Below are 14118 nucleotides of genomic sequence, written 5' to 3'. Positions count from 1 at the left end.
GAAGGGCAGTACTGCTGAAATGAAGCAGAATCTTCTAGGTCTGCAGTGCTGGGGATTTCTTTCCACATTGATTTCTTTACCCTGGATACCACTTGTACTGCACCCTTGGTAATTCTGAGACTTGATGCACTGAGCCACTGCAGAAGATTAGTTAATGATCTGTGCTCACAATGGTGAAACTTTTCAGCCTTTTCTCTAAGCTTAACATAAAACATTTAAAATTGCACTAAAAATTGAACATTAGGAAGGGGACTTGCAAATGTTTGCCTTCATCTGCTGGTAGGAAGCCTTTGTGATTCCCATTCTTAGTAATTATCCCTCTAATTAGTTCAGGTATTTTTAATATGTGCAAACACTGTTTCATATGCCTAGTAATATTTGTATTACATTTTCAGTAGTTCCTCAGATGATTTTCCTGTTCCAAACTGTTTGCATATGTGGGGTGGGATTTCCTCTTTTGTTTTTACGTAGTGGTTTTTTGTTTGTTTTGTTAAACTATACCCACTTAATTTTTTTTCAGTCACTTACTGACTTCTGTTTTACCTTCCCTCACTATTCTCCCAGTTGACTCATTGCTCAGACTGGATAATAGTGAGGTCCAGGTGGAGTTGCTAAGTGTTGATCCAAGCACAGGGGGCAAGAATGAATATGAGATGGACAAAACCCAGCAAAACTATCAAGGTACAGCATTTATACAGTATGAAAAAAAATAATAATAAACTCTAGTTTCTTCTAAACTGTGCAAAATTGTAAGTTACTGCAGGTTATTGTCTCCCTTGCCATTATTTGTGGGTTTTAAAACTTCTTTTCATACCTAGTAGGGATTAATTGCCCTAAGAATCCAAGCTGATCTTTTAAGGGTTATGCTTTCAGAAGGACCACAGGGATTTATGAGTCTAGTTTCCAGTAAAAATAATGAGTTGTGTGCCTAACTCTGATATCTATTGCTAATGTCCTCACTTCTTAACTCTTCTCTGAATTAAATGTTTGTTACTTATTGCTTCTGCATCTAGTTATGAACTGTTCAAATGAAGCAACTGAATGATAGAATTTTGCTTATCTGAATTATTTGAAGGCATTCAGCTAGGGTGAAACCTAATGGAATCATTTAATGGAAATGAAATAGGCTTAATACTGTGTGTTACATGTTTCTGCAGCACCATTAGTCTTTTGGGGAGGGCTTGAATAATAACCTGGTGAACATGTTCTGTTTAGAGTACAGAGGATGTGGACAATTTTATAATTCTTTGTGTCATCATTTGAAGCTGGTGAGTTGGTTTGCCCTTTTTGTGTGTGGACACTTGTATGCAGAGAGAGCTTACTAGCTCTGCCTTAATAAAAGGGCAGTGTTTCATTGAAAACTAACCACTCTTCTAATCAGAAATGGTTTTTTCCCAATTAACTATTTCCTGGTTTTGTTATCTGGAATGTTTGCATGAAACCAAGATTTAAGAGTTCATCTAGTAGCTGGCTTTTTGTCCATCTGAGTCCACAGCCTCCTCTGACATCTGTGCTCCTGCAGCAGCCAACTGGTAGAGAAGGAGGAGAAGCTCATGAACTCCAGGGCTGCATTGCCACATTTCATGTGCCTTACTGAAACAGGCATTTTCTTGGAAGCATTTCTATCCTGTGGTTCTGTCCCCTTTGGAGTGACACACGTAATGGTGTGCAGCAGGCTGAGTACTGCAGGAGCATCATCTGGCCTTAATTTCACATATATTGATCACCCAATAATTCAACTTAATTTTTTCCCTGCTTTTAGGTCATATTTTTTTTTATTCTCTTGTGCTTGAGCTTGACTTGGGCCTTCATGTACAGCTGGCTGCCCCTGAGATTTTATACTGATTTAGAGCTTGAACCTGGGCTTCAAATTCTCCATGGAAACCAATTTGAAAGCATTGAGACCTCTGCAAGATCAATGAACTCCCAAAAGAGAGGTTCTAATTCATAGTGATTTTTTTCAGAACTAATAGAGAGGGCAAATTTAATTTACTGGTAACCAGAAACCAACCATTTTCTTACATTTTCTTAAGACCCATACAGCCCTCAATATATGCAGAGCTATAAAAAAAGAATGTATGCAGGAATATATTGCTTTCATTGGCCTGAATCTGGGGTGTTTGCATTCCTTAGGAATGGCAAATGCAGCTAAGGGCTAAGATGATGTGCATGCCAAATGAGGGCCAGTAAAACCTTTAACACCAAACACTTTATGGATTTTGTTTAGAACACCTTTTAAGAAGTTAAAGCCTCCTTTTTAAACGTTACTGTTTTGTTGATAATCTTTTGAAAATTCACTGACTTTATGCTCCAGTTGGTTTTCTATAGATTTTTGAACTAAATGGAAAAAGAATAAAGAATTGGAAGTTTTGGGAAGCACCCTTTAAAGTCATAGCACCTACTTTTAAATCTCAGTGCCTTATCTTCGAGATTATCATCTTTGTGGCAGGAAAGGTCTGGGTTTCATCAGTGTCTGGTTCAGGACTGCATGTAGCAAAAGTAATGTTCAGCCATTTGGGAAAAGATAGGGGGTGTATTTTGAAAATTGTTTATTTGGAAGGTGATATATTTGATGTGCAAGTTAAGTGCAAATCACAGAGGTCAAAAGCCAAACTACTATTATATAGTTCATAATTATTCTGCATTTTTATTCTCTTAGTATAGAAGTAAATGAATTGATTTTAGTGGTGTTAAGTATGGAATGCCAAATAAAGAAATATTAATATTCACATGCAAGCCTCCTGTTTTTCAGAAATGCAAAATCATCATAACATTAGCAATGTGAATATCCAGTGTTCATTAAAGGAGATAAATGAAGAGTTTTATTCCCTGGAACATGAGGACATTGACTCAGCCACCACATATTCAGGTTCCAAATGCCTGCGTTCTCCCAAATTGAATGTAACGAGTACAGATGCACTTGATGACTGTGAAGTCATAAATGATACAGAAGAATTGAAACAAAGAATTAATAATATGAAGTCTGAGCTTGAAAAGTACAAAATGTTCGTGCTCCATTTACAGACCTCTGACCAGCTCTTACTGAATGGTATTTCCAGTGCAGTTTTGAGTGACACGGCCTTGCCCATGGAAGGACATGTTGCACAAGTGCAGGACTCAGCTTTGCAGGAAACCAAAGCTTTTTCTAGTGACCCTCAGGATTATGAGATCCACATTGAAAACAGGAATTTAGAGTCTTCAGCAGCAGCTGACACATGGACAGCACAAAACCTTAAGGAAGTACTATCAGCAAATGAGGCAGAACTTGAAAAAGAGCAAATTGCAAATAGACATCTTGATGAAGTGTATCATCTTCAGAACAAACTGAGAGAAACATCACCATCCAAGTGAGTAAAGCTATTACTGTTTCTGGTTCCTTTTGTAAACAGCAATACCAAATAACACAGAAGGGCAATATGAAGATAATTTTATTCACATAGGAGCGTGGTGTTGTAGTTAAATCAGGGTATTACAGTTCTGCATCACTCAGGTTTTTTTTCACGTGACAAGTGTAAGGAAGTGGAACTTTTAAGATAGAAATGTTTCCCTGGGCAATTAGCTAGCAGATTCATGGCAGCCCTTCTGTTTGTGTGACCACATTTTATGTATAAAATAAGTTTACACTCTAGTTGTAATTTGTTTTGCAGTTCAGTGCCATAGTGCCTTCTTTTGAAGGATGTGAAAATAGATGTATATATAGCAATTAATGAATGAAATTTTATAGAGTAAGGTCATAAGCTTCAAAATCACTTATGGGGGGCTGGAATGCATCCATCTTGGTTTTTGTGTGATTGGACTGGAGGAAGCATTTTGACAAGCATATATATATAAATCAGAGACACAAAATGAGGTCCCGTTAGACCAAACCTTCCCTTTTTTCCCCCCTTCTAATCCTGTTACTGTCCTGAGGGCCTATGGAATGGCAGCAGGTATAACAGGAAGGTGTTCAGCCCCTTGACTTTCTTCAAAATGCTTGAGTAGAGCTTTTTGGAGACACTGAGCAACCACCAACATGGACTGTTGTGTCTCTCCTAGTATTACTGTCATAAAATACAGTCATGCTGCACAGTACTCATAAATTTACATACTTTGAGAATATGCTTTATCCATTTTACAAAGGAAGATGTAGCTGTGTAAATTAAGGAATGAGACAGTATGGGTTGCTGTGAAGTTTTTATGGTCACTCTCTGGGACAACTGCCTGAGTCACAAGTGACAGACCCAAAAACGAGATATGCATCTCTTCTGATACAAATGACAGTAAAAAATTTATAACAACCCACAGTGTAATAGAATTTGTTTATTCCCTCTTTATCATTTGATTCTCTGCATCTTTTCAGATCCTCTCCCTTTTTCTCTCCACAAGTGCATGGTAGGAAGCTGTCTATCTGTGAGGCAGTGGCAGTATAAAGGGGATGTCTCTATTTGCAAACACAGAAGTGATCTGAGTTGAAATTTATATTCTGACTCGTGGAGTTCAAGAGTTAGGACACTACAGTGGTTGTTATGGACATCTCTCCAGTAATAAACATGCAGGAATGTGCAGAATTTTCAGACTGATGTCCAATATTGTGCTCCTGGCAGAGAAGAAGGAACAGCTCCATCTGGCCTTCCATAGTGCATTAAAAAAAACAAACCACAAACAGTAAATACCCAACCAGTAAGGAAAAATTCTTTTTGTCTAGTATTGTTAATGTTGTTGCTATTCTTTTCACCTAAAAGAAAGTTCTTTTCATCTGTTCACTCTACTTTGACACCTTTGCATGCCATCCAGTTTATTTCCAAGCAGACAAACAACACATCACTCACATCACTGTAGTTTCTACCCATTTTATAAATGAAGCAGTTAAGTGAAGGATAATAACCCACAAGTTATGCCCATAAATCCAAAACTCAACAGTTAGAGACAATACATTGCTCATTGTGGCTCTGAAAGCATTTAAAAAGAAAATTGAGTCACATAAAATTATAGCTTAGGAATATAAGTTTAATTCACTATTTATATTTAAATGTTATTTACGATCAGAAAATTACTTTAAGGATAATTTCATTTTCTCAGCTATGATTCATTAGTTCATTCACAAGCTCAAGAACTCTCCTTTCAATGCCAACAAATTGAAGAGATCCACAGTGGTTGTGTCACTTACCATCAACATCTGATGAGCCTTATTAAAGCTTTTGAGGAACTGCTTCAAGCCAGTGATGTAGATTATTATGTTGCTGAAGGCTTCCGTGAACAACTGAACCAAAGTGTGCTGTTGTTTGAGAAGCTGGAGAGAAAATTCCTGGGTGGTAAGTAGCAGTATTTTGTGCTTCTTGTCTGATATATATTCATGTTCTTGAAATTTGAAGGTTTTTTACTTTTTTTCTTTGTAGTGAAGAGGAAACCTTACTTCTTGTTTGCTTTTAAATGGTTTATAGGGAGGACTGCCTTGGAAGACAGTGTTCCAACCATGAGATTTTACCTTTGTAGTTGTCCTCTGCATCAATATCTTCAGTTTTGAGTTGTTTGTCCTAGCACATGCATGCTTTCACTGTTCAAAATATATGGTTTGTAGCTAAGCAAAAGTTGTTACTCTTGAGGATTTACTGTTTCAGGGAACAGCCCAGCTTTGTTGAGCCTGAGCACTGGTTATCTGCACTGGAGGGTTCTCATAGGCATGGTTCACAGCTGGTTTTTAAATCTATGTTTAACTAAAAAGGAAAAATTATAGGTTCCTGATGTTTTTCCCCTAAAGTGCAGTCGCTTGCAAGAAGGGTAACTGCAGTGCAGAGATCTGGGCTGTGCTTTTAGAGTGAAAGAAGAAATAATCATATCCTAGTGCATCTAGGCAGTTTCCTAAAGCCATTGTCTTTGAAGACAGTGCAAACAAATCTGGATTGGACAGTTGGAAGGTGATAACCATATTGATTTGCCCATTATTGATATTTCTGTAGAAATAACACAATTTGAATTGTATACAGGTGTAAAATCATCTGTAACTGGTTGTACCAAGAAAAAAAAAGCCATAGACTTTATGGAGAAATCCACCCAAACACTGCTTGTAGAAACCTAAATAAAGGGGAAGATAAAGGGGAAATCAGTTTGCTTCAGAAGGCAGAGGAAACCTTCAGGAGATTCCTTTCAGGGTTTTGAGTAGCTCATGAATTTAAGAGGCTGGGGTATTGAAAATTGGTTTGTATTTGAGGGTTTCTGTGGGGCACAACTGAAGGACAAGAGCCACTCTAGAAGTCTACCAGAGATAGGTTGTCCTGGTGTTGGAGAAAGCTGAGGACCCAGGAAGGGACACTGTAAGGTGTACCAGTAAGCAAGGCCCTTATAATTATCAGTGAAAATTGAAATATTGCCTGAAAAATGGGAGCTCCCACATCTGAAATTGCTCTTGTCCCTTGACTGATTATCCCAGTTCCCTCACCTATTGTTTGACATTAGTGTTAAGCATCAAGACCTGCATTTTGCTGCCAAAGAGCCAATCTGGCTATGAAAAGCTTTGAGAGAGCACACACTGCCATGAGAATTAACATGCAACCATGTTCTGTAAAATGAGCATCAGCTCCAATGTTCCTCTCCTGCAGGAAGAGTCTCTCATGCTCATCACCTTCAGTCCCTAGTCTGAAGGAAGTCAGTGGCAGAGGGATGCTAACACAAGTGAAATTCAGCAGGAAAGACCTTTTCCTGTCCTCCCAGGTGTTGCTTTTTCTGACCCACCCAACCAGCAATACTTTCACTGCTGCAAAACTGACATAGTCAGCGGAACGGCTGAGGTGGCCTGAAATAGGGAGCCTGACCCCTTATGCCTGCCTGCTCTTGCCTCCAGAAGAGCACTTTGTTCAGGCCCAGCCATGCAATGATTTGTATCCTGCTTTTCATTAAAGATAGTGACAGCATGTTGCAGTTTCAATTGCTCATATAAAGGAGTTGTATAAGAGAAAAAGGTATTCTGGCTAACGTGTCATAGCAGTGTAATAAAAGATTGAGTGTATTCAATGATTCCGGTGGCTACAGAGATTCCTTGCATTACAAATGAGAAGACTGTGTAGTGAATAAACATTAAATGCCTTTAAAAAAAACAAAACAAAACCAAACCAACAGATGGTATCCTATATACTATGAAAATTCACTGACAACCAAGACAATTCAATATATCTACCACAATGGTGCTGCGTTGAATCGCACATTAAAATAAAATGATGTTTGTAGGGTTATAAAGAACATCCAGCCTACTAAGAATTGACTGTAAAGAAGAAGCATAAACAACCTTCTGTCTCTCCATTTCCGTCCTGACCTTCAGTTCATTCCCCTGAAATCTCAGCTGTGCAGCTCTTACCTGCCACTTTTGCTTAATTGCACAAAAATTTTAAAATAGGGGGAGCCAAGGTGACACCACGAAACTCTTTAGTTTCCTTTTTCAGATCAGTGTCTGAGGCCAGGTCTCCTGCACTGATCTGTGCTTGCACTCACACACAGTACCACTGAGAATACTGCAGGCAAAGCCCTGGCTGTTCCTGTATTAAGGATAACTGGTTAGTCTGACTCTGGGTGGACAAAATCCAAGTGAGATGGAATTGTTTTTATAGGATTTTTATTGAAGAAGTAATAGCATGTACCTCTAAAGCTTTTGCCATACAGCACAATATTTTACATCTATATGCTAACTAAAACAACAAGGCTGTAAAATCTGGCACCTGGGGTACCTAGTAATTTTTTTGAACTACAGAGAAAGCTGTTGCTTTGTTGCTGGGCTATAAATAATTTTGCTCATGTACGGCATTTGACATTAATGCACAGTGTGTTGAGTATCTGTTGGCTTCTCTAATTTCTCATTAATTTACCATTCTGTATTTAAATAGTTGAAGATGGAGGGGGAAAAACACAATTTTCAGTATCTGTTTTTAACCTGATATTTCTGCTTTGCAGGAGAGTCAACAGGTACAGAAATTACTTTACTTTATGAACTGGCTCAAAGGTAAGAGTGCAATTGAGTGTTTACCAGACATACAGTTGATATATTTGTGATGTTTTGTAGCACAATTTCCACTGCTTTACTCTCTGAGAGAGCTCTGCTTATGTTGCCTGTTTGTTAATACCCATTTGATATTAAAACATCCCTGGAGTACAAACTAAGGCTTTGTTCCCTCATCTCAGCAAAGAGCTGAGATACTGAGCAGCATCACACCACCAGGATTGTTCCTCTCACACACAAGTGACAAATGTGCCATAACACCCCCTGTGTATATTCAGACATGATCCCAGTGGAGCTGCTGGGAGGGACACTCAGGTTGTTGTCACAGCCACCCCTCAGCCCTGACCATGGGGCTGGCTCGGGGTCAGTGAAGTTCAGTGCCATTGAACTTCAGTCCCCAAAGCCCCTGTGCTGAAGGTGAAGAGAGGATAAAATTCACTAATTTTACCTTTGACTTGTCAGTTTGACACCATGCTCTCCTGTTCTTGCTTCCAAAGTAATAAAATACATTTTTCTTTCATTTTAAAACATCTTACTTGACACAAAAGGGATAATGAGAAGAACACCACAATGTACCAGCAACTGAAGGATGGATCACCTGTACCATCTGCTCTTCATAGCTTGTCTGACTTTGATCTGTCAGAAAAGTCATCTCTGGGATCACCTGAGCACAGGCACGACCTGGAAGGACTGCATGGCACAGTGGCACTGCTGCCAAACAGGTTTCCCCCAGGTAATTTTTTTGCCACTGAAGATTGGCTGGATATTGGGAAAAGTGATAAATAAGACACAAAGGAACTAATTAAGAAATAATGAAGAATCTTTGTCTGCTTCAGCTTTCCAGTATCTTGCATAATCATTGCAATTTCAGTTATAAGGCTTACTGAGATGACAACAATTGGAACTGCCTCCTGTTTGAAACAAAATTAACTATGATATTTTGTGTCTTTTTTGTTTTGGAATATCATCTCTTACCATACTCCAGACGGTCTCTAAACAGACAAGTTATAAGGGGAAAATAGATAATTGTCAAGAGATTATTACACTGAAAAAAGAGAGATTTTCTAATTTTATAAAAGCCAGTCTTGTGTTTCCTTGAGAATTGTAAGTGCTGCATAATTAATAAGTGGTGTCATGTTTGGCCTGGATAGTTTCACTTAGCACAAGTGATGCTTGCAGTTGTTGGTTGTAGGGAGCAATGAAAATTTAATAGCTGAGGCAGGAGGCAGCAAGTAGTGTTCTGGAGAAAAATATTGCAGAGTAAATCAGGAGTGTATGACATGGATAAACTGACAAATAAAGTAGTGACAGAACAGAAGTTCCTGAGTAAAGCTGAAACTTACAGCCAATGGAAGAAAAATCATAGGATGGCAAAGCAAGAAGGAAAAGGTACAGTAATGCAACTTGATAGCACAGATTTATTTATTGTGGTATGCATTGTGTAAGGCAAACTGATATCTGAGTTACTCTGGTAAGCTTCCTATTGTTATAAAGAAAAATGTTTGCTATTGGTGCATCAAGCTGCATTGCAGAGCTTTGGATTTGTTTCCTGGGTTGGGGAACATTTTCACTGGATAAAATTGTTACTTCCAAGAGGTTTTTTTTTAAGACAAATTAAAAAGTCTGAAAATTGGATGGCAGTTTAAGTTAAAATGTAAAATAGGAGTTTTCACTAATTGCATGGCGTGGGCACTGTATGGAAAAAGACTGTTGTGGAGCTGGATATAATGTCTGCTAATTTGAACAGCTCTGTATCATTTTTTTGGTATTAACACACATTAGATTTGACAGGAGCACACAGTGTAAAGGAATACAATCATTTAGTCTAAGTAAGAAGTGGTCTCTTGGTTTATTTAGAGTTACTAATGGAGCATCTGCAAGAAATTAGAATCCTGAGACAACGTTTAGAATACTCCATAAAAACTAACGAGAGACTGAGGAAGCAGCTTGAGAGACAAGTAACAGACAAGGACCTAGAGCAAGGTAAGAATTTATTTCATGACACATTAAATCCACCTTTCCTGCTTCAAGCCTGAGGGATCAAATTCTGCTGGAAATGTTTTGTGGGTTTTTTTTCATAAACAGCACCCCTTGATAGTTGGAAAATGCCTGAGTACTGCTGCCTCTTGAGCATCTCCAGCAGACACAGCTTTTCCATGCTTGTGGGGTGGCATGGACACAGGGTGCCTCTGCCTTGAGTTCATTGCTTGAAGCATCTCCAGTACCAATGCACAGATCATTTTGGGGATACAGGTCCCACACTGCCTCAGCCCTACAGTTACACTCCTAAGAGAACAGGACTGCCAGGTAGCTTTATGACATTTGATGATACCATGGTTAAATTTAATTCAGAGAATTAAAAGAAGGACCCTTCTAGTTCTGTTATCAACAAACAGATTGGGTTTTGAGGGTGTATTTACCTTTTTTTTATATCACTATTGGTATCAAAGTCTTGGATTTGAGGGTGTTGTGCTCTTTTAATCCTCTGCCTTGTCCTGCCAGGGCAGCTGCAGGAGAGGAAGCTCGTTTGATCAACAACATTTCAAGTGGGGCCTGGGCCCAGTGTGAGCAGAGGAAAAGATGCTTTGCTCTAAATTGCCTTCCTGCTATTGATCCAAAGTAGGAATGTTGTGGAATGAGCTTTCCTGTCCCCACTCTGTGTGTCAGCACAGGTTGCTAACAGGGCTATTGAAGCTTTCCCTGGAATTTTATGACTGCCTTAAAGCCAGCTTGTGTTTACATACAGGGACAAAATATCTGTAAGACAGAGCCTGCCCAGGCCATGGTGTTGAGCTTCTCATTTGAACTGATGGGTGTGATAAATGTGTGGTACACAAAATGACATCAGGAGTTTTTAATGAGAAATACCTGGCAGAAACTGATGGAAATTGTAACATAGTTGGTTTTCATTCCAAACCCTCATTTAAAGCAGTGGATAAAGAATACTAAAAATATGCAGAGTCATTGCTCTCTCTGTTGCCAGTGTTCAGCATCTTTGAAAGTCAATCTCTGAGTTTAAAGCTTTTCACAAGAGGGTATCCAGACTTCCACAAGGGATACTTTTGTAGCACCTTTTCATCCTCACTGTACCAGGCATCTTTTCCACACTTTGCTCTGCTCTTGCTCTCCTTCCCACATTTCCCCCAACTGGACAATTGATTAATATGCAATATTACTCAGAGTGGAACAGGCAATAAATATACACATGCTTTCCTTTTACTCAGTTTCACTAATATTGACATTAGATTCATTATGGTTTTACATCATCCCCATGATCCATTTTTGTTGTTTAAATGGAGACTACCTGCAAATGGCAGTTTGCTTTCAGGGATAATTTACAGTGATGGAAAGGTGTATAAAAAGCATCTATTTCATTCATGAAGTATTTACACTGCTGGAAAGGCACACTGCTCTGTGGAACAACCACACTGAAACATTTCCAACTCTTTTACAGCTTCATAAAGATTCTGGCAAGGGCATCCATTAATGCAGTGAAAGTATATTTTCTTTATAAACTGTCTTATTCCTTCCATCTGTCTTGTTGCCTTAGTGCAGCTACCAATGCGTGGAGGAGAAATTTGGATAAGAAAAAAGCAACCACCTGTTAGAACAGCTCCTTTTTATTACCATGTTCTTCCAGGGCTTCCTATTTCTCTGTTTTGAAGATCTCTTTCATGTTTTCAGATATATGTGTTCTCTCTTCTAATAATGATGCTACTTTTTTTCCTAATAGAGGGGCTCTTTTTGTCTTTCAGTGTAAGAAATAGTTCCTAAGAGAGGCTGAAGCAGATTGTACAAAATAACTCAACACCATTTTTTACTTTTAATTTAGTATTTTTAGTGTGTTTTCCTTTAAACAAGAAAACCAAATTGTAGCATACTTAATGGCTGATGAGAGCCTGTTAAATTCATGTGATGTGGAGTTTGCTCTGGTAAATGCTTAGACTTATTTTTGTCTGAATATTACACGTGTGTATATACACACATCTGCCCCCTATTTTTGCTGTGCTTTTTTGTAATGTTTAGGCTTTCTAGAGTATTTAAATGCCTCTGGGCTTCTAGTATTCTATAAATGACTCAACTACTTGTAATGACTACATCATTCCTATAGAGCTGAGGTTTGCAGTGCAAGTAGAACTGAAATAATTGCTTCAATCATTTCAAATGTTAGGCTTCAAAATAAAACCAAAGGTTTAATTTTGAGCTCCCCACATTTCAACAATTATTCACAATATTCAATTAATAACAACAGTTAACATTAAAAGGGGTTTTGTTTGCTTTTTTAAACTCCTAAGTAGCTGATGTGTCTCCTCAGACTCCTCATTTTTCAGTTTGCCTTTGTTTTGCTTATCCTAGGAACAAAGATTTCCTTCCTGTTTGCTGGGATTTCCAGTACTTTCTGTCTCTCAGTCAGTTTTTTCCTTTGAACCCTTCAAGATACACTTCCTTACCACTTTTTTCAGCACAAAACATAATGAAAGCTCAAGTGTAGGCCAATCATAGGCCCTGATGCTCCACTTTACTCTGGTTAGATGGACTTCTGCATCTATGGAGAGCATAATTGATGTCAGCAGGGCTCTGCACAGAAGCAGAAGTCTCAGTAGTGGGTCAAATTGCAGGATTGTGGCCTTATTACCACTGGCTCTCCATTATCCCTTGGTATGTGAGATAAGTGTTAGTTATACTCTGAAGCCTTTCCATAGGGCTGTGGTAGCATAACTTTTCAAATAGGATAAAGCTGGGTGATGGGCAATAAATTAAATTAGAATCAAGATGAGACCATCAAGCCTTGCCACTTCAAGTTGAATTGCTTTGTTAAAATCTGAAAGGAAAAAGCCTTTTGAGTTCACATAGCTACCTCAACTCTTTAACATATAGATAGTAAAATGCCATTAGTGCCAGGCTTCTGGAGCCTTTGAGTCTTTCAGGAATGACAAGAGGTGCAAATCATGGCACACTACATCCCAGTTAGGTAGTTGGTAAAAGCTTCAGTTGGGATTACAATAAAATGAGATTACTCAGAGGAAGTGCAGCACATCAAATCAAATTGAACTGCCAGAGCTGAAAGGCATCCTCCTCAAACATTCAGCTAATTTTTTTGCCAGCTGGTTATTTCTCTATTAACCAAGGAGTTGAAACTCATGGAGTTATCTCAGGCTTTAAAGCGTAGGAGATACTGGGGTACCCAATGAACTGAAAAATACTTTTAATAGTCATGTTAATTCTAGTGGGTCCCAAAGTGTTTTACTGACTATAAGCAGGTTATAAAGGGCAATAACAATTACTTGACTTACATTTCAGAGGCAGCAACCTTGAGAGTGGAACGTGGCAGTTTTCAGAATGTCCTGTAACATTACATACACGTGGTGTGGGTTGAGCAGCATGAACACAAATCTTCAGGAGGATTCCTAGGCTGGAATGTGACAGGCTGGATACACAGTTTAACACATTCATGTGCCTAGTGCAGTGAGATCCTCAGAGCAGGGGTCATCACCCTTCAGTTTCTAAAAGTTACAGATGTAAAACCAGTGCCTGTTAGCCAGAGCTGCTCATGAGGCACTGGAGAGGAGTCTGTCTCTTTGGAGGACAGGACATCTCCACAGAGAGGTGTGGAGGGGGCACATGGTGTGAGTTGCTCTCTGGAGGTGTCTGTTTCTCCCCATGACTACTTAGAGTTGATCAACACTGGCTCTTATCTGAATTTGAGATATATGAATTTAAGAGGGGTGAATCTTCATCCCTGTCATCATAAATGGGTTCTCAGTTTATAATCAGAAGCAAAGACAGAGACTCCAGCCTTATGGTTTAGACTGGTGTGGTAATAAAATAATTACCAGGCTATTTATGTTACTTTCTGCATTACCCATCATGGATTATTTGGTAGAACCTTAGTGGTCCTCTTCAGTGCTGTCATGAAATAGAACAGAGCATGAACAGAGCAGTACTGAAATGATGGCAAACCTTCCTACAGTTGGCATTACTTTCAAAGAACAGCAATGGCAGAAAATAACTCATGCATTTTGGAGTTTTACCTGATAGCTAAAGACTGCCAGGGATAATTTTGCAGTTTTTTTTGTAATGATTGCCCAGCAATGAAAGAGTTGTGATGTGGGGCTTTGGATTACTTTGCATTAACCTGAGCTGCCTTTTAGTCT

General features: G+C 38.8%; 1 protein-coding gene across 1 annotated transcript in view; it reads left to right on the top strand.

The window, feature by feature from the left end:
* Positions 1-14118, top strand: part of CDK5RAP2 (CDK5 regulatory subunit associated protein 2) — a 69627-nt gene that overhangs the window by 42078 nt on the left and 13431 nt on the right. Inside the window, exons 24-29 of the mRNA XM_030461460.1 lie at positions 565-681; positions 2753-3347; positions 5059-5291; positions 7918-7966; positions 8512-8696; positions 9821-9946. Of these exons, the coding sequence (XP_030317320.1) occupies positions 565-681; positions 2753-3347; positions 5059-5291; positions 7918-7966; positions 8512-8696; positions 9821-9946 (1305 nt within the window). The remainder of the gene's footprint in view (positions 1-564; positions 682-2752; positions 3348-5058; positions 5292-7917; positions 7967-8511; positions 8697-9820; positions 9947-14118) is intronic.

This window comes from Calypte anna, chromosome 17, assembly GCF_003957555.1.
Source record: "Calypte anna isolate BGI_N300 chromosome 17, bCalAnn1_v1.p, whole genome shotgun sequence".
In the NCBI taxonomy this organism is placed as follows: Eukaryota; Metazoa; Chordata; class Aves; order Apodiformes; family Trochilidae; genus Calypte; species Calypte anna.
This window is presented reverse-complemented; position numbering and strand designations above follow the sequence as displayed.